General features: G+C 35.0%; 1 protein-coding gene across 2 annotated transcripts in view; it reads right to left on the minus strand.

Annotated features, from left to right (window-relative positions):
- The window catches only part of TAF4B (TATA-box binding protein associated factor 4b), a 132,506-nt gene that overhangs the window by 67,214 nt on the left and 44,950 nt on the right, over positions 1-20,342 (minus strand). For both annotated transcript variants that reach the window (XM_067014864.1, XM_059039395.2), the window contains exons 10-11: positions 4,072-4,241; positions 295-425 (exon numbers count right to left, since the gene is read on the minus strand). In XM_067014864.1, coding sequence (XP_066870965.1) covers positions 295-425; positions 4,072-4,241 — 301 coding nt within the window. The remainder of the gene's footprint in view (positions 1-294; positions 426-4,071; positions 4,242-20,342) is intronic.

Here is a 20,342-nt window from a genome sequence, read left to right on the forward strand (position 1 = left end):
CCCTCCCAGTCAAGAGCTTTAGGAGGAGAAGCCTCAGGCAGAACAGATGCAAATTTCAATGTACAGTGACATAGAAGCTTTGGATACCACTTGAAACCCTATTTTATTTGTCTTGTATGTGTATCTAAATAAGGCAAATTAGGAATGCGACTTTTATTTTCTACCAATATGAAATATGTCTTGACCATTTCCTTGAAAAAATATACTTAGAATAAGAATCCATATCAAAAAACTACCTTTAACACAACAAAGAAGAGACAGAAGAGTTTGTTCTTCTTTAAGGATTTCCTTTACCTTGTAAGTTGTCATTCGATGCTGAGCGATTGTAGTCAGTTTTTCTAGAAGGCCTCGTAATCGCTCCTGTGTTGCATGGGAGATCAAGTTCACAGCATCAGAATTAAGTTCTGTAATGTCATGCTTTTTACCTGTGGAAGCAGAGAAAATCCATTACGTGTTTTAGTAGTGGCTGATAATTGAAATAATTAGCACAGCAGGTATTCTGTTCCCCCTGGAAGTCATACCCATTATGAATAAAGGTTTGGAGATTATGATTTTCCTGGTAAAGTCACAACTTCAAAGATCTTAGACATTACATTAATAAAACCTAGCCTGAAGCCTCAGAAAATATAGACATTGTTTCACTTAGCCTCTAGACTCATTCTCCTTGCAAGGTCATTTATAGGACAAAGTTAATAAGAACACAAATCAAGTCTCGTGTTCAGGGAGGAAAATGGTAACTGCAGAAATCAATGCTGTATTCTGTTAATTTTAGTCATTAAAAAAATAGAAAATTACATTTTGCCGTTTGACACTGTTAACAATTTATGACATTTATTTCAGATTGTGAGTCTCTGTTAATAACTTGTCTGCATGACACACCTATACTCCTTTTGTCCATTACCAATCATGCTTATTTTGCACGAACTCACGTTCCATAAGTTGACCTGGTAATTAATTTACAAGTTGAAATGGGTTCAAAGCCTCATCATTTTACCCATCAATTTGAAAAATTTCTCTTTCACTATATCTCCTTCCATAAATAAACCAAACTTCTATTCTTCCTTCTGCTAACTAGGAAGAAAGTTTCAGGAAAACAATTTGGACCACATACCCCAAAGCAGAAGCTCATTTATAAATCAACCTTATCAGTTTTTAAATAGTAATTCTCCAGCTCAGTGAAACCATCAGAGACCTAACTCTAAAGATACAGGTAATTAGGTAATCTCATTTAAATGAGCTTTTAAATAGCGCTATTGTGTTTATTTTTAATATATGTATTTCTAGAAATTTAAAATATATTATTGTTTGATTTTACACTCTATCTGAAACATACTCATATACTCAAAGTGTGAATGAGTATTGCAAAAAACAAGCTTTAATTAAAAGCTAACAATTCTTAAACACATTCTTTGACATTATTCTATAACAAATATTCAACTTAATTCAAAATGTGGGCTATAGTAAATCACACAGGAAAACGATATAAAATGATTCAGCTTCTATAACAAACCTTCAAAACAAAGCAGTTCATTACTTTGTAGCAAAAATGAATTAATCACCAAGTTATGATTCAAGGAGGGGAAAAACACTGAAAAGTCAAATCTACTTTACTAAAACATCAGCAAAAACAAATAGTGGGGGCCTTCTATAGAAGGAATAATGCAATTTCAAAACAATCCAATGATTAAAATTATAATTAAACATAGAGTATATAGAGGATGACATGCCAGTTAATGCTTAAAGAAAGTGAACATTTAAGAATATATAGTGTTTGGGGAGAAACTTTGAAAATAATTTCATATGTATTTATAAAACAGAAACCTATGCTAAAGAAATATCCGTATTTTAAAAATACCAAAAATAAACAAGTATTGGGAGTTTCAATCAATTCCAGGGCTTAGTGAACAATCAAGCATTCTAATATCTTCACTAAACTGATGATAAAACATAACAGAGTTACAAGTTAAAGTCTCACTTTAAAATAAAACACTCCCTTTAGTAAAGTCACCATTGACTGTTTAAGGCAATCTAGTAGGTGTTTGCAAGCTTACTATGTGATTTTTACAGAAAGTCTGTGTAATTTAATTTAGGTAATTAGCATAAAAGGAAGAACACTGGCATGTTTACTCCCCTAACATATTCAAGTAAGAAAATATTCCTCCCCAAATTCTTTGGGTTACTTTATAATTCCTGTTATTAAGAAATGGTCTTGGTTCTGAGCTGTTCTGTAAACATGGAGTTTTATTGTAAATGAAAAAATTCTTAGAAATATATAACTCCATTCACTCTATGGTTTTTGTTTTTGTTTTAAAAGCTCAGGTAATTCAGAGGGAAGACGTTTTGCAATTCTCTATCATATTAAATGACAAGTTGGTGTTTTATCATCAAGAACTGAAAATACAAAGAGTTCTCCCCAGAATTTTCCTTGAAAACAGATGTTAGCAAACTAAATCTGGTCTCTCTTTATAGATAAAGTTTGATGGCAATACAGTCTTTTTATTTGTTCATATGCTGTCTACAGCTGCTTCTGTAACATAATAGCAGAGGTAAGCAGTTGTGACACAGACTATATGGCCCACAAAGTGGCGAATATTTACGATCTGGTCCTTTGCGGGAAAAAATATTGTCAATACCTGTCCTAAATGATGGAAAATGCTCTGTCAAACTAAAAGTTTTCCTATCATATAATCAAGGTTTAAATCAAGCTAGAAATAAAATTTAGAAGGGGGGCAGGGAATTGCTAAAACTAAGTACGAATCTACTTCCACTCTACCAGAGTTCTAAATAATTATATGGCTAAAAGGAGTTAAAACACCAGTAAATTTCCCAAGCCACCACAGAAAGATATTTGCTTAGGCTTATTCCAAAATTAAGGAACCGTCTCCTATACAATACAAAATACAATGCAAGAAGAAAGCGAAAGAGAAAGAAAGAGAGGGAGGGAGGGAGGGAGGGAGGGAGGAAGGGAAGGAGGAGGAGGAGGGAGGGCTGGAGAGCAGAGAAATCAAACAAAACACAAGCAAACAGCAAACAAGCATTTTACAATTAGCTCTTCTGAATTGCTATCCCTTTGAACTACTGTAAATTCTAGTTTTTCAAGATAAAAGAAGGATAACATATAACCAACTTAAATGAGAGGTGAAAAAAGTGATAATTTGAATAACATACAGTAGGAGCTCACATATTTCTTTATTGAGTAATTGTGAAGTAGACTTAGAATATGTAATAGTAATGCATTTTGAAGTCCTTAAATATACCATGGATGTATCAAAAATCTGAAACCTTCACATTTTTGTGTTAGGCCTTCAACACAGAATGTAAAGGTTCTTAGTCAAGCATACTAAAAGGTCACTGGTACTGGCCCCTCAAATTGGACATGGGTGAAGGAGGAGAGTTAGAGTAGATTCCAATAAGTCCCTGTGTCAGGACACAAGAAGTGAGATAACTCACATGCAACAATCTCTCTCCAATCTGTCTCTTTTTTCAGTTATCACTGCAAGTTTGGTATTAAACAACAAAAAAAGCTGTTTGGCTCCAGAATAAAACTGTTATGTTTTCTTCCATTTCCTTTCACATACTTCAGGCCACCCAGCAACTACTCCTGGCCAGAGACAACTCTAATATTCTAGTTCAGTTCTTTTATGGTAAGGATGGGTTTGAATTTCAGGGTTGAGATGAGGAAAAAGGGACTTACCCTTATTGGCTATTTCTTTATTTCATAAAAATAAACTTGTAACAAGTTACATGCCTAAAGCCCAGCCAAGGAAGAACAACAAAGAAAAAAATAGTATATCATAAGCATATATTCATTTTTTACACATCTATTCTCCCATTAAGATGAATAAAATATTAACTTCTATTATCTACACTAGAAACCATAGGTTACATGATTTAAGTTACATTAGTAATTTTTAAAATAAAATACTTTTTTCTATAACACCCATGAAATCTTGATTATTTCCAGAGCCTTTTTTAAGCCTTAGAATTTCCAGAAAAACCAACCCAGGCTATCTCTTTTGATAACATTTTCCTTGGAAGAGACAGTCCTATCAGGTCAATAATCATACTTACCAATGTCTAAAATTCTCTTTTGTAGAGCTCCAATGAAAAGAAACGGTTCATCTTTACATGACTGAACAAGTGTGCCAACCAATTCAGAGTTTGTTGCTAAGATGCAGGCATTTTCTTCACTGAGGTTGACCCCTGCCATGGAAGTCACATCATTGATGTCATCTTCATCTCTAATAGAAAAAAAAGAAAGCTTTCAGTGGTTGTGGTATGTGAATGAGTGATTTAAGAGAGCAAAGAATTATAGATCTCTCCTTATAACTAAAGACATTATTTTACTCAATTTATTCAAGCAAGAGAAGTAAAGCATGGCTATCTTTCCCTGTCAGCCTTTAAAATTCATTGGTGTTTCTAACCACTAGTGTACATTTAATATCAGAAAGATGAATCAGAAGCAACTTTTGTCTCCTAGTGCCCATCTCTCCCTCTCTCAGTTTAGTAAGTAAGATACTCTAAGAGGGATTTGGAAGTTATACTAAGTTATCCACAAATTGCGGGTAATGAAAGAATGAAATAAAAACAGACTTCTTTGTTTTCATCCAAGATGATTTAAAAACCCCTCAGATATCCCCAGTGCAGTCCACTGTTCCACTGAAGAGCAGGAGAAATCCCCCAATCCCAAAAGGTCCATACCCATGTAAAAGCCCTTGAGAAGAAGCTTTCTAGACTAGCTATTCTGAAACCATATGGTTAAAACTAGTTTTGTTTTTCCACTTCAGACTTCTGGTGTGCTCCACCTGTACCAACTGAATTCATTAAACCACCTCCTCAAGCAAGTGGATGCAAAGGGCTTATATTTAAAATATAAAATTATACACATATACGTAAAAGACATACATATAAAAACACAAAATATGTTTGAGCTTCTTGCATTGTGCCAGCAAAATTAAATAGTTGCTTTTATCTAATAGAATTGCTACATGGCTACAGTACTAAAATGAGTATATATGTTTAAGGATAGAGAAATGAGAGCCAAAAACACTAAAATTCCCTTATGGCATTCTGAACACCCTGTAATAACAAACATGTTATTGATCATAACTCATATACCAATGCATAACATAATTTACACAAACATGATTATATAAAGAACGTATTGTTTCTATTTATTGCATGGGCCAAAAGATATATGATGTGGTTTCATGTCAACAGATTTAAATTATGAACCTTCTTGTGGTAATGCATTTATGTGCAAAAAGGGAAATAAAGTATAACTGTCAAGCGCTCAAGATACGAAGGCCTCTGGTGTTCAGCTTTAAAAAGCAGCATATTAGGAGTGAGAGGGAAAGAGCCCCTACTCACACAGGTATGAGAGATTCAAACTAAATGACAGAAAGTTAAGTGCTGGACATAGCCGTTGCAAGCGAAGAGAAAGAACAATGGTCTCACAATCTGAACACTATATTTAAAAACCTAACATTAAAAGGTGTGTCTCTGTAATGGAGAAAAGAAAAAAAATTTAATTAGTATCTCAAATCAACCAAATGAAACATGCAATATAAAAAAACTGGATGGGGACTTCCCTGGTGGTCCAGTGGATAAGACTCCATGCTCCCAATGCAGGGGGCCCAGGTTTGATGCCTGGTCAGGGAACTAGAGCCCGCATGCTACAACTAAAAGAGCCCACACGCCACAACTAAAGATCATGTGTGCCGCAATGAAGATCCCACGTGTTGCAACTAAGACCTGGCATGGTCAAATACATAAATATTAAAAAAAAAAAAAAGAATCTATATGAAAATGGTTGGACTCCACCTCATCAAATGTCACAGAGGTACTGTCAGAGGGATGGTATGCTGAGAATGGTTCTAAGAATCAATTTACCAACTATGTAAACAAAGAAGTATTCCAGAAACATCTAAACATTTAAAGTCTAAAGTGTAAGACGTAGAGAATGGACATGAGGACACGGAGGGGGGAAGGGTAAGCTGGGATGAAGTGAGAGAGTGGCATGGACATATATACACAACCAAATGTAAAATAGATAGCTAGTGGGAAATAGCTGCATAGCACAGGGAGATCAGCTCAGTGCTTTGTGACCACCTAGAGGGGTGGGATAGGGAGGGTGGGAGGGAGATGCAAGACAGAGGAGATATGGGGATATATGTATATGTATAGCTGATTCACTTTGTTATACAGCAGAAACTAACACACCATTGTAAAGCAATTATACTCCAATAAAGATGTTAAAAGAAATAAATAAAATCTAAAGCATAAGAACAGTAGAAACCATAAACATAAAGATGGACCAAGATCTGAGTAAAAAAGTATTTTAAAAGGTCTGAGTAAAAAATATTTTTAAAAACCCAAGTATAAAGAAAATGAAAAGACAAGCCACACAATGGGAGAAAATATTTGTAAAAGACATATCTGATGAAGGACTGTTATTCAAAACATATAAAGAACTCTTAAAAGTCAACAATATGAAAACAGATTAAAAAATGGGCCAAAGACCTAATAGACATGTCACCAAAAAGACGTGCAGATGGCAAACAAGCATATGAAAAGATGCTCCACATCCTATGTCATCAGGGAAATGCAAATTAAAACAATGAGATACCATTACACGCCTATCAGAATGGCCAAAATCCTGAACACTGACAGCACCAAATGATGATGAGGGTGTGGAGCAACAGGAACTCTCATTCATTGCTGGTAGGAATGCAAAATGGTACAGCTACTATGAAAAACAGTTTGGCAGTTTATTACAAAACGAAACATACTCTTACCATATGATCCAGCAGTTACACTTAGTACTAACCCAAAGGAGCTGAAAATTTATGTCCACACAAAAACCTGTACATGGATGTTTATAGCAGATATACTCTTAATTGTCAAAACTTGGAAACAACCAAGATGTCATTCAGCAGGTGACTGGATAAATAAACTGTGGTAAATCCAAACAATGAAATATTATTGAGTCCTAAAAAGAAATGGTATCATACCATGAAAAGACTAGAGGAAACTTAAATGCACATTATTAAGTGAAGTAAGCCAATCTGAAAGGCTACATACTGATGATTCCAACTATATGACATTCTGGAAAACGCAAATTATGGAGACAATAAAATGACCAGTGGTTGCCAGAGGTTAGCAGAGAGGGATGAATATGCAGAAAACAGAGGACTTCTAGGACAGTGAAATATATATTATCTGTATGATACTATAATGGTCGATGCATATCATTACACATTTGTTAAAACCCACAGAATGTGCCACACACCGAGTGAACTGTAAGGTAAACTATGAACTTTGGGTGATAATGATGTCTCGATGCAGGTTCATCAGTCGTAACAAACAACCACTCTGGTGGGGGATGTGGATAATGGGGGAGGCTGTGCATGTGCTGCCATTTTCTACAACGTTCAAATCAATTTTTTGCTATGAACCTAAAACTACTCTAAGAAACAGTCTATTTTTTTAAAAAAGGCCAAGTACAAATTGATGACAAGTCAGTTCACTCCAAAAGAGAATACCAACCAGTTACTTAACACCTTTAGGACTCAAATTTTTCTTCCTCTAAAAAATGAATAACTTAGATTAGGTACTTTCTAAGGTCACTCTCAACCACTTAAAAGAATGAGGCAGCTCTCTTTGGCCAGACACAGAACAAATGCCAAGGTGTATTGTGAAGTGGGAAAAAACTAAACAAAACATAACAAGGTATAGAACAGACTGCACCTTGAAAAAAATACACACACACACACGCACACACACACACACACACACACACACACACACACACACACACACACACACACAGGCATAACATGTCTCTGGATGCACAAGAAATTCTCCTCTGGAGAGGGATACAGGGAAGAATGGATAGGAAGAAGATTTCATTTATACCACATCATATTCCTTTCTACCCTTTGAATGTTGTAGTATATACACAGATTACACAATCAAATGGTTAGTGATATTTAAAAAAATAATATATAAATAAACAGAGAAAGAAAACTGGAGACAGAAAATTATTATGAAGTTTAGACATATGGCCTGGCGTCATCCTTCCTTTAAAAAAAATCAGAATTGTTTAAGGTACACAGCAAATGGCCTTTACACACATGCACACAACACTGATTGTTCACAATCTCAGCTGTTTGCCAGGTACACAGGCCCTGTAAACTGCACCCTGCTTCCATAGGTGAGTTCCCACATAGCCCCTGCTGAAATCTCACATACAGACTGGAGAGACCAGTACCAGGCCTCCTTACTACCAGTACCATGCACAGTACTAGAACTGAACAGAACTCAATATTCAATGAGGAGACTGCCTCATGTCTTTTAGAATCTTCTTGCAACCCTTCTCTGAACTAAGAAGGGAGCTAACCACCCAATAAGATTTGTTCTTGCCTACCCAGCCCCCCAATTTGGCCCCAAGCTGAACACAGCTCCCTCTAGTTCAGCTGCCAGTTGCTATAGTTACAGAGGGCAGCAGGAATAGAGGAAGACCCCTACTGAGGGAAGAGGAAAAGGTATCGCAATAAACAGTACCTGAACCACTTAAAACTTCCTCTAAGAAAGGAGGCAGACTAAAGGAAAGCAAAGACAACACAGTGTTGTAGCAGCACTATTGATAAGGCTAAATATTGTAAGATAGGCCAAGGCAGTAATAAAGGCTTTGATGCTGAGGCGTATTTGTGATTCTGGGTTGGCTCAATTTTAAAGGAAAAGAAAGTGAGAACCTCCAAACCGCATCTTCAAGTCTTCTGGTCTAATGCAGTATGTCTTTTAATGAAGGTGCTGTGAAAGATAACCTGTTTCATTTTAAAAGACATACAAAAAAGAAATTTAATAGTGCCTCAGTAGTAAAAGGGCTTCCAACTCAAGATTCTGTGGGGGGTAATAGGTTAATATGCAAAAATTAAAGTAGCATTACCCAGGGCTTCCCTGGTGGCGCAGTGGTTGGGGGTCCGCCTGCCGATGCAGGGGACGCGGGTTCGTGCCCCGGTCCGGGAGGATCCCACATGCCGCGGAGCGGCTAAGCCCGTGAGCCATGGCCGCTGGGCCTGCGCTCCGCAACGGGAGAGGCCACAGCAGTGAGAGGCCCGCATACCGCAAAAAAAAAAAAAAAAAAAAAAGTAGCATTACCCAATTATCATTAATACCCTGCATTTTGGTTTCTGAAACTGATCTAATTCTTCAGCTTTTTATAAAGTTAACCATTGCCTGTGCCTACCTTCTTAAATCTCTTCTACCTTCTTAAGATCTATAATAGCACCAGACTAATTTTTCTATAGTAGAGAAAATCACATTACTTTCATATTCAAAAAGATTTCATGATCCTATGAGCTCAACCTGATATTCAAGGCCTTCCAAGTAACGACCTTAACTTAGCACTCTTAACCTCCCATTCCTCACCATAAAATAGCTCCTACTGATTCTGGCTTTCCTGTTCTAGTCTTTAGCTCCTCTTCCTTTATTATCTTTCAGCTGTCAGTGCCTTATCTATATTCCAGACCTACTTCAAATGCCTACTTTAGAAATGTTGGTTTAACTTACCTTTATACTTTTAAAGCATCTGTCCAAATGCTACACCTTTTGAACTTTCAAGGGTACATTTTGTCTCTGTTATGGTAGGTCTTACTCTGTCTTCCAATAATCAACTATTTGCCTTATACTTCAACCAGACTAATTTTATTGATCATATTAATCACTTTCATCATCTACTGTTTCTAGCAGAGTAGTCATAAATGGTACTTAAATATCTGAGGAATTTCTACGTGCTCAGAACAGCGTGCTGTTTATCTGTGACAATGTACTGGGAAGTAGAAGAATGGTGGGTTAAAAAGATGAGTCAAACTGCCTACCGTGAAATCCTGACTCTGCCACTTACTGTCTATATGAAATAAAGCAAATTAATTAACCTCTTTAGGCCTGCATCATCAGTAAAATGGAGACAATAACATTCCCCACATCTGAGACTGAGGATTGAAGGAAGCAATCATATCATGAAAAAAGGAGTTCCTTTAATATATAAAGAGCTCCTACAAATAACTAAGGAAAAGACCTAAAATCCAATGGAAAAATGGACAAAACATAGAAATCTTCAGTTAATGAAAAATTTTAAATGACTCAAATATAAGATGTTTTACCCTACTCATAAGAAAAATGTAAGATACAATTTTTCACCTGTTAGACTGGTAAAGTTCACGAGAACATGTGGAAATTGGATATCTTAAGCTTTGTTGCTCAGAGTATAATTTGTTAATCCAACTCCACTGAGAGTTATTTGACATTATCTAATTTAAAATGAATAAACTGCTCTTTCTAGAAATTATGTGAAACAATAGTCATTGCAATTCTGTTTTCTGAGTACAAAACACTGGAAACAACCTAAATATCTATAATTATGTAACTTTGTTTAAAACATCAAATCACAATGATTATATACTGATATAGAATAATCTGTAAGATTTATTACTACTAAGCTGTAAATATCAAATGGGTTGGCCAAAGAGTTCATTTGGGTTTTTCCATTACATCTTATGGAAAAACCCGAACGAACTATCAGGCCAACCCAATAAAACATCATGTATTGTATACTGCCATCTATGTTGAAAAGATTCTATCTAGAGAGATATGCAAGAAATTGCTAACAGTGGTTGGCTCTAGGCTGAGAACCTGGGTAGCAGAGGGAAAATGATGCAAGAGAGAACCTTACTTTTTTCCCACTGTATATCCTTTTGTTCCTTTCAAATGCTATACAAAATGTATGTATTACCTAGTCAAATAAATAAATAATTTGCTTAAAAGGTATAAACAAAAAACTTTTATTTTAAGAATATCAAGTTCTTCCTTTAGGTTACTAATCCCTGGTAAAATAAGGTTACCTTCAATATTCTTTTTTCACCACCCTTGGGTATAACCTCGCTACGTTACCACAGCCAGCTTACAAACCCTGCTTTCTTCCTTCTATGACTTTTTTAAAGGTATCTTTCCTCACGGGAAATTCCCTTTCTTCTTTTTAACTCAAACACAGCATAGGATATTGCAGTACTTCTCAAACTTCAGTGATTTTAGGAACTACTTATGAGTATATTCCTTTGCAGTTCATTCAGCATGTAAGCACAGAGATAATTTTTCCTAAATCGCATTTTACTATGAAAAAATCTGCCTAAAAACTATGAAAGACTTCACAATCTCATCTCTAAGTCTTCATTCATGTAATTCCCCTGTGAGGAATGTTTAAGAACCTAATTTCTAACAAGATTTAGCATAAGGCAACTCTTTCAAGAAGATTTTTTTGTTGTTGAATTTTAACCCTAGATTTAGAGTTTATCTGGGCGCAGCTCAGAAGGATGTTTCTTCCCTGTCTTCTGACTTTCCAAGATTTTGTCACCAGAGACTGTTTTCTCTCTCTTTAAGCCCTTACTTGAATGGTTAATCATCTATATTATGTCATACTCTATATAACAAGTATATATCATTGATACACTTGTATATATAAGGACAGACTCTTAATCAATACATAATGAAACAATTAATTACATATGAAGCAAGGTAGAGCACATGTGTAATCTACACTAGATAATCTGATTCCTGCAATATGAAAAAATGGGACATTAAAGTTGGTGGAATAATATTATCTGTGCAAACAGCATGTAACCTTGTCCTATACTATTTTCTAAGTGTCTTTTAAAGCAAATTTTTAAAAAAACCTCTTAATTCCTAGCTGTTAAAATACCTTCTAAGTTATATAAGTATATATTAATATACATATATATGTATTATTCATCCATAAATATTTTACAATTTCTCTCTAAAATATAAGGACTCTAAACGAAGACCTTAACCATAAGGCATTATCACCTCTTCAAAAAATCAACAATAATTCCTTACTATCATCAAATAGTCTGTTTAAATAGAGTTAACTCTACAAACATGCACAAGTACTGTAATATTTATCACTTCTGATTCTGAAGTACGAAGAATAAAACACAAATCTCTGGCACCCTCTTGTGTTTAAACACTATATAGCTTTCCTTATTCATCCCAGATGTACTGACAAGCACAACAGAAAATATGATTTACACTGGGAAAAAGTCACAAAAATGTTCTTTTCAGTTAAACAGGTAGTTTTGAAAATACAGGTGGATATCACTCTACGTTATTAAACCTCATCCAGTTAAGACGGGATCTAATGCCATACACTATTATTTAACAAAAGAGTCAATATTAAGGGTCTATTTTAAGCTTCATTTTAACAATAACTGAAGTGATATTAAGTATCCAAGAAAGCAAACCGAAAAAAAAGACATTACTATAAAAAGATATGCATAAAACCACATATAATCCAAATAACTAGAACATATTATACAAAAATGAAAAGTGTATCTTCATGCAAAAGTAAAATATACCTTAAAAATAGATTATATCTAAGATTATAGATATTCCTGTTCTCTTTTTCAAAACTCATTATTTCAATAAATTTCTGAATGCTTATTATGAACAAGGCATTGTTCTAAATATTAGATATATAATGGTAAAGTTATTGTAAACTCTCAGAGATTTAAAAAGGAGTGGGGTGCATAAAGAAGGGTAAACAAATGAATAGGGTAATTTTAGATAGTGCCTCAAGACAGCAGATGTGACTGAAAAAGGAATAAAGAGAGAGGATTTATCTAAACAGATATAAAAACAAATAATGAAAGATAACTGAAAATGCAAAAATATTAACACAGAAATAAAACAAAAACAGCACTAAAATGAAAATCTAGAAATGTACCCTTGTATAACTGAGAATTTATTAAAAGGTAAAGTAACATTTCAAATCAGAAACGTAAGGATGATGAAATCTTCAGTAACTGTTGTTGAGATGAGCAACCCAACTGGGAAAAGGTAATTTCTGTTTCAGCTATTTACAAAGATAGAATCAAGAATTACTGAAGATTTTGTAAAGGTCTATTGCATATATGAGGTGTGTATAGATAACTTGGAAGAAATACAGGAGCACATCATTATGAGCTAAGTATAGGGAAAGATTTTTTAAAATAATGCAAAAGTCAAAAGCTATAAAGGAAGAGACTAATAAAGTTAATATTGTGATTTAAAATCTTCAAATAACAAAAGACACTAAAAACAAAATTACAAGTTAGACAAAATACTGGGAAAAAAATATTTATAACATACACATATTTATAACATACACAACAAAGATCTACTCTCAGGAATTCCCTGGCAGTCCAGTGGTTAGGACTTCGTGTTTTCACTTATGAGGGCCCAGGTTCAATCCCTGGTTGGGGAAATAAGATCCCATAGGCCACACAGCACGGCCAGGAAAAAAAAAAAACAAAAACTATTTTCCAATATATAAGTCTAGAAAGCAATAAGCACTCAATAGCTAAATAAGCAAAAGTAGTAAGCTAGAAACTACCTAAAGAAAATACTAATGGTGACACTTTTGCTTCAGGCATTAACTGAACTAGATTTACCCATGAGAAATTACATGACATTCTTCTAATTTAGACCAGCTTATTTTCATTCCAGTGTTGGATGCACAGAAGTTGTCAAAAAGGTGTCAGTAAAAATAAGCACTGAGCACACCCTAAAAGTAGAACTGCCTCAGGGGCAAATGCCTGTGGCTAGCACTAGTTTTGGGGCCTCTGTTAAAGTGGAGAAACTCTTAAGTCAGGTTCTCTAGAACAGGTACTAACGTGGTCCCAAGTCAATAGTCATCCCTAGTTCCCATGGGACACAGTCACAAATCTTCTTTGGAGTAAAGCAAACTCAATTTGGGTTGCCAGATTTAATGTGATTTACCCATCCACTGAGGTTTTAAATTCAACAATTACATTTTTCACTTCTAAATGTCCTATTTGGTTCTTTATCAAATCTTTGTATTCATTTTTTAATAGATAATTGTTACTTGCTCATTTTTTTGTGATTCCACATTTTATTTTTAACCATTTTATAAGAGTTTTTAATATTGAATATTTGATCACCCAATGTTTGAAGTCAATGGCATTCCAATTGTGTTGCTGTTTCCTTTGCTTGGGGTGACCTTTCCTTGTAGGCTTTATCTTTGAAAGTGAACACAGGCATACATACCAGAAAAGAATGGAATGACATTATTAAAGTGCTGGAAGCAAAAAAAGAAAAACCAACCTATAATTCTAATCTCACTCCTGACATCACTGTCTACATAAATATTCTAATTTAAAAATTATCAGAAATAAGAACTTAACAAGGGGGTTGGCATATAATTTTTTTTAAAAAAGTAACCTAGGGAATTCCCTGGTGGTCCAGTGGTTAAGACACGGGCTTTCACTGCTGTGGGCCCAGGTTCAATCCCTGGCTGGGGAACTAACATCCCACAAGCTGCGCGGTGTGGCCAAAAATAAATATAAATAAATAAATAAATAAATAAAAAGCAACCTACATTTCTATATACTAGGAACAGAAAAGGCAATTACCAAAAATTTTACCTATAATAGCAACAAAAAGGTGCCTAAGAATAAACCTAACAGATAAAACAAATGGTATACAACCTGTATAGATAAAATTATATCACTTTACTGAAAGATGTTAAAGAAAGCATGTATAAATGGAGACATAAATCATGTTCATAGATAGAAGGTTCAAAATTATAAAGAAATCAGCTGAAGGACAATGGACCTATGGGCTCAAGGCCATGTTGGTCAAATTCTAGCAGAGGTTTTGGTGGAATTTAAACTGATGCTTAAATTTATATGAACAGCAAAATCCCAAGAATGGCAAAAAAAAATCAAGAAGAGCAGGGGAAGGGGGTATGAAAGTGGAGGAAGGAGGGTGTAAAAGTAGAGGAAGGAGAGGAAATTAAAAAATAAAGAGGGATTGGTAGGAGACATGCCTTAACAGAGGTAAAATTTATTTTGAAGTTATAGTAAATTGAGCAGTATGCTATTGGAAATAAATTAAACAGTAAAATAAAATAGAGATTTTTTTTAAAAAGATTAACAGAATAGATAAGCCCAGAAAAGACCGTGCCTATACAGGTACACCTCCTTTTATAGCACTTCGCTTTATTGTGCTTCGCAGATAATGTGTTTTTTACAAATTGAAGGTCTGTGGCAACCCGGTGGTCAAGCAAGTCTACTGGAGCCAGTTTTCCAATAGCATTTGCTCATTTCGTGACTCTTCGTCACATTTTGTCAGTTCCTGCAATATTTCAAACTTTTTCATAATTATTTTATTTGTTATGGTGATCTGTGATCAGTGATCTTTGATGTTACTATTGTTAATTGTTTTGGGTCACCACAAACCATGGCCATACAAGATTGCCGACTTAATAGGTAAATGTGTGTGTTCTGACTGCTCTACCAACCAGCCATTCCACAGTCGCCCTCTCCTCAGGCCTCCCATGACAATATTGAAATTAAGCCAGGTAATAACCCGACAATGCCTCCTAAGTGTTCAAGTAAACGGAAGAGTTACTCATCTCTCACTTTAAATCAAAAGCTAGAAACGATGAAGATTAATGAGGAAGGCCTGCAGAAAGCCAAGATAGGCTGAAAGCTAGGCCTCTTGTGGCAGTTAGTCAAGTTGTGAATGCAAAGGAAAAGTTCTTGAAGGAAATTTAAAGTGCTACTCCAGTGAACACACAAATGATAAGAAAGTGAAACAGTCTTACTGCTGATATGAAGAAAGTTAGTGGTTCTAGACAGAAGATCAAACCAGCCACAACATTTCCTTCAGCCAATGCCCAATTCAGAGTCAGGTCCTACCTTTCTTCAATTCTATTGATACGAAAGCTGAGAGAGCTGAGGAAGCTGAAGAAGAAAAGTTTGAAGCTAGCAGAGGTTGGTTCATGAGGTTTAAGGAAAAAAGCTGTCTCCGTAACATAAAAGTACAAGGTGAAGCAGCAAGTGCTGATGTAGAAACTACTGCAAGTTATCCAGAAGATCTACCTAAGATAATTAATAGAAGTGGCTACACTAAACAACATACTTGCAATGTAGACAAAACAGCTTATACTGGAAAAAGATACCATCAGGACTTTCATAGCTAGAGAGGAGAAGTCAACCCCTGGCTTCAAAGCTTCAAAGGTCAGGCTGACTCTCTTGTTAGGGATTAATGCAGCTTATGATTTTAAGTTGAAGCCAATGCTCATTTACCATTCTGAAAATTGTAAAATTAGGGTTCAGAATCCAGCAAAGAAAAGTACCCTAAGTCTTAGTTGAAATACCTGAGGTACTACATCCTAGAATCAGGGAGAACCAAAGGGACATGGAGTCTTGGAAAAATTACAGCCTAGATTTGAATTCAGTTACTGACTAGATGAAGGCAATGTGCTCCTCTCCTGCTAACCATGAAACTGGATAAATTCTCTTTGTAGAGGTAATTAATCCAAAACTCCTATAATTATTTTTTACACATATTTGACACTGACTCAAAAATTACTAAGTTCATACCAAGAAACAGGACTAAAAAGCCAAATAACACAAACAGACTTACAGACAACCTGGATGTTGGGAATATTAGGTATGAACTTTAATATAACTATGACTAATTGTTCAAGAATGCAGGAGATAATTCCTATAGAGGACAAAAATCTATTAAAAAAGAAATGGAGGTGTGGTTTCTGGTAATGACAGATTAGCTTAATTAATCATTACAAAATCAACATACAACTTTTTAAAAAGGCAGTTTTTTTTTTTTTTTTTTTTTTTGCGGTACGCAGGCCTCTCACCACTGTGGCCTCTCCCATTGCGGAGCACAGGCTCTGGATGCACAGGCTCAGTGGCCATGGCCCACGGGCCCAGCCACTCCACGGCATGTGGGATCCTCCTGGCCCGGGGCACAAACCCGTATCCCTTGCATCAGCAGACGGACTCTCAACCACTGTGCCACCAGGGAAGCCCAAAAGGAAACCATTTTAAAAAATGGGAAAACGGCAACCAGAAACTAGAGAGAAGTCAACCCTTGAAATATGGTAACAACGATGGGTAAAATTTGTGAGTTTATGTCTTTTGGCCTGAAAGCACTCTCCAGCCTGTGCAGCCATATTCTTGGTGTCAGGGGACAGATTTTAGTGTTGAAAGAGCACTTGGACAATTAGAGAAGATACACCAGAATGTAAGGCTCCACAGAGGAGTAATCCCTCAAATCTGCATATAAATCTGACCTAATCATTGACTGATGGAAGAACTACATATGCCCAGGGGACACTCCAGGCAGCCTAACAAAAACAGCAATAGGAAGGGGAAAGAACCCAGTGAATATTTCAGCTGCTACTCCAACCTAAGAAAGACTAAGTTTGGAATTTAAGAACAGTCAAGTTAAACTAAAATAAAGTCTACTAAATTAAAAATCAGTCTTCAGGAACATAACTGAATCCAGAGTCAATAATTACTAGATATGTGAAAAAACAGAAAGTCACTGAATGTTCTGAACACAATGAAAACTTATAAGACATATAAAAAACTGGAAATTGGGACCTAGAGTTAAAAAAAAAAGTTGACAGAAATGAGCCACATGTTGCAATTAGCAGACAAAGATTTTTAAGGAAGCATACAAATATGCTGACAGATTTAAAGGAGCATAAAGATCAATGAAAATAACAGTCTTGGTATATGCAGGAAAATATCGAAGTCTATTGCATATATAATTGGATTCATAAAAGGACAGGAGAGATAATGGGGCCAAGAAAAATAATCTGAAGAAACATTTTCCATAGTTAGGGAAAAGAAAAATAAACAGTTACAGATCCAAGAAGCTCAGTAAAACCTAAGCAGAAGAAATATAAAGGAAACCATAACTAGAGTCAGACTGATTCAAAGTCAAAGTGCTGAAATCTAAACAGAGAGAAAATCTTAAAGCAGCAAGAGGAAAACAAACAAACAAAAAAACAGTGTACACATGGGAATAATGATATGAATGAAAACTGACTTTTCATCAGAAACAATGGAGACCAGAAAACAATGGAATAACATCTTTAAGTCTTCACAGTAAACAAGATTGGGTCAGCCTACAATTTCTAATTGGAAAAAAAAAAAAAAAAAAAAAAAAAAACCTACCCTTCTAAAGGGAAGGTAAACAAAAATAGTTCTCAGGAAAAGGAAAACAGAAGAGTTGTCACCAGAATTACAGACCAAGAAATACTATAGGAAGCTCTTTAGCCGAAGGGAAAAAATATCACGGAAAACTGAACTCTACAGAAAAAAAAGAAGAGCACTGGGAATGTTTTAAAGAAAAGAAAGAATATTTTAAGGGAAAAAAAAGACTTTAAAGCTAAAATCATAACACTGTAGATACATACATACATTTATAATGTATGCTGAAGTAATACATATGAAAATAAAAAATATAGAGCACAGAAGAAGTGAGGTAAATGGACTTATATTGTTGCAAAGTTCACATATTTTATGTGTAGTACTATATTAACTCCAAATAGAGTGTATACTAAAAATACATGTTACAGCATATTGTAATCCCTGTCGATCAAAGAAACAAAAAAATGCAGAGATATAGATAAGAAGCCAACAGAGGAATTAAAATGAAATATAAAATAATAATCACTTACCCTAAAAGACAAAAAACAAATGAATAAAATAGCAAAATATTAACCTAAAAAAACAACTGTTGGATTTCATAAGAAAAGCTCAACCTAGCTATATGCAATGTATAAAGGACACTCTTTAAATACAAAGACACATGTAGGTTGAAAAAAAGGAAGGAAAAAAAAGATAGAATATGCAAACAATAACAAAGCTGAAGTGTTTATATTCAGCAGATAAAATACACAGCAATACAAGAAATAGTTTCAAATAAAGAAGGACACGTGGGGACTTCCCTGGTGGTCCAGTGGTTAAGACTCTGTGCTTCCACTGCAGGAGGCCTGGGTTCCATCCCTGGTCTTGGAGCTAAGATCCCACATGCCATGCAGCATGGCATTTTTTTTAAATAATAATAAAATAAATAAATAAAATTTAAAAAATAATAAAAAAGGACATGTAATTATGATAAAAGGGCCAATTTATTTGAAAAACATAACAGTTATAAATATGTGTATACCTAATAACAGACCTTCAAATAATTAGTGTAAAAACTGGCAGAACTAAAGGAAAAAATAAATCTATAAGCATAGTTGGAGATTTAATACCCACTCTCAGTAACTGATGGAACTAGTCCAAAAAAAGAAAGCCAGGAAATAGATATAAACACTACTAGCTACCTTCACCAGAACGGTACTTACAAAAAACTACTCCCCCAAACTGAGTAATACATTTTTTCCAAGGGCATATGAGATATTCATCAAGTTTGACCACAATAAAGAGTCTCAAATTTAGTAAGATTGATATATTGCAGTGTATATTCTCTGATCAGTACAAAATTAGGTTAGAAAAAAGATGAATAAAATCTCTAGAGAAGCCCCAAATATTTGTACTATTAAATAAAGGAAAAGGAGAAAATATTTTGACATGAATAAAAATGAAAACGAAACACTATAATTGGCTGGATGCTAACTCAGTACTTAGGGAGTTTATAGTTTTAAACGACAAGCAACTAAAACCCAACATAAGGAAAAGAAAGGAATATTTTTTATAAGTCAATAAAATAGACAAAAGATGAACAGATAAAAACAATAAAATCAGGCTTCCCTGGTAGCACAGTGGTTAAGAATCCGCCTGCTAATGCAGGGGACACGGGTTCAAGTCCTGGTCCAGGAAGATCCCACATGCCGGTGAGCAACTAAGCCCGTGCACCACAACTACTGAGCCTGCGCTCTAGACCGTGGGTGCCACAACTACTGAGCCCACGTGCCACAACTACTGAAGCCCGTGTGCCTAGAGCCCGTGCTCCACAACAAGAGAAGCCACCGCAATGAGAAGCCCATGCACCCCAACAAAGAGTAGTCCTTGTGCACCGCAACCAGAGAAAGCCTGTGTGCAGAAACAAAGACCCAGTGCAGCCAAAATAAATAAATAAATAAATTTTAAAAAAAGTAAAATCAAAAGTTAACTCTCTAAAAACACCAAACAAAACTGAAAAAAACATATCAATGAAAAGAGAGAGTATCACTACAAATCTTACAGATATTAAAAGGATAAGGGAATAAAGTGAACAGCCATATGCCCAAAAAAGTCAACAACTAAGATAAAATACACAAAAACCTAAAAAAAAAAAAGCATGATACTATGTTACTCTAAAGAATCTACAAATATTAAAAGGGAAAGTAGTAGCAGTTTCAGTTCAACAATTTTAAAAGTAAGATGAAATGTACAAATACCTTAAAAAATGCAACTTTCTGAAATTGACATTAAGGTGACATAGAAAATCATTTATAGATG

The sequence above is a fragment of the Kogia breviceps genome, chromosome 15, assembly GCF_026419965.1.
Source record: "Kogia breviceps isolate mKogBre1 chromosome 15, mKogBre1 haplotype 1, whole genome shotgun sequence".
NCBI lineage: Eukaryota > Metazoa > Chordata > Mammalia > Artiodactyla > Physeteridae > Kogia > Kogia breviceps.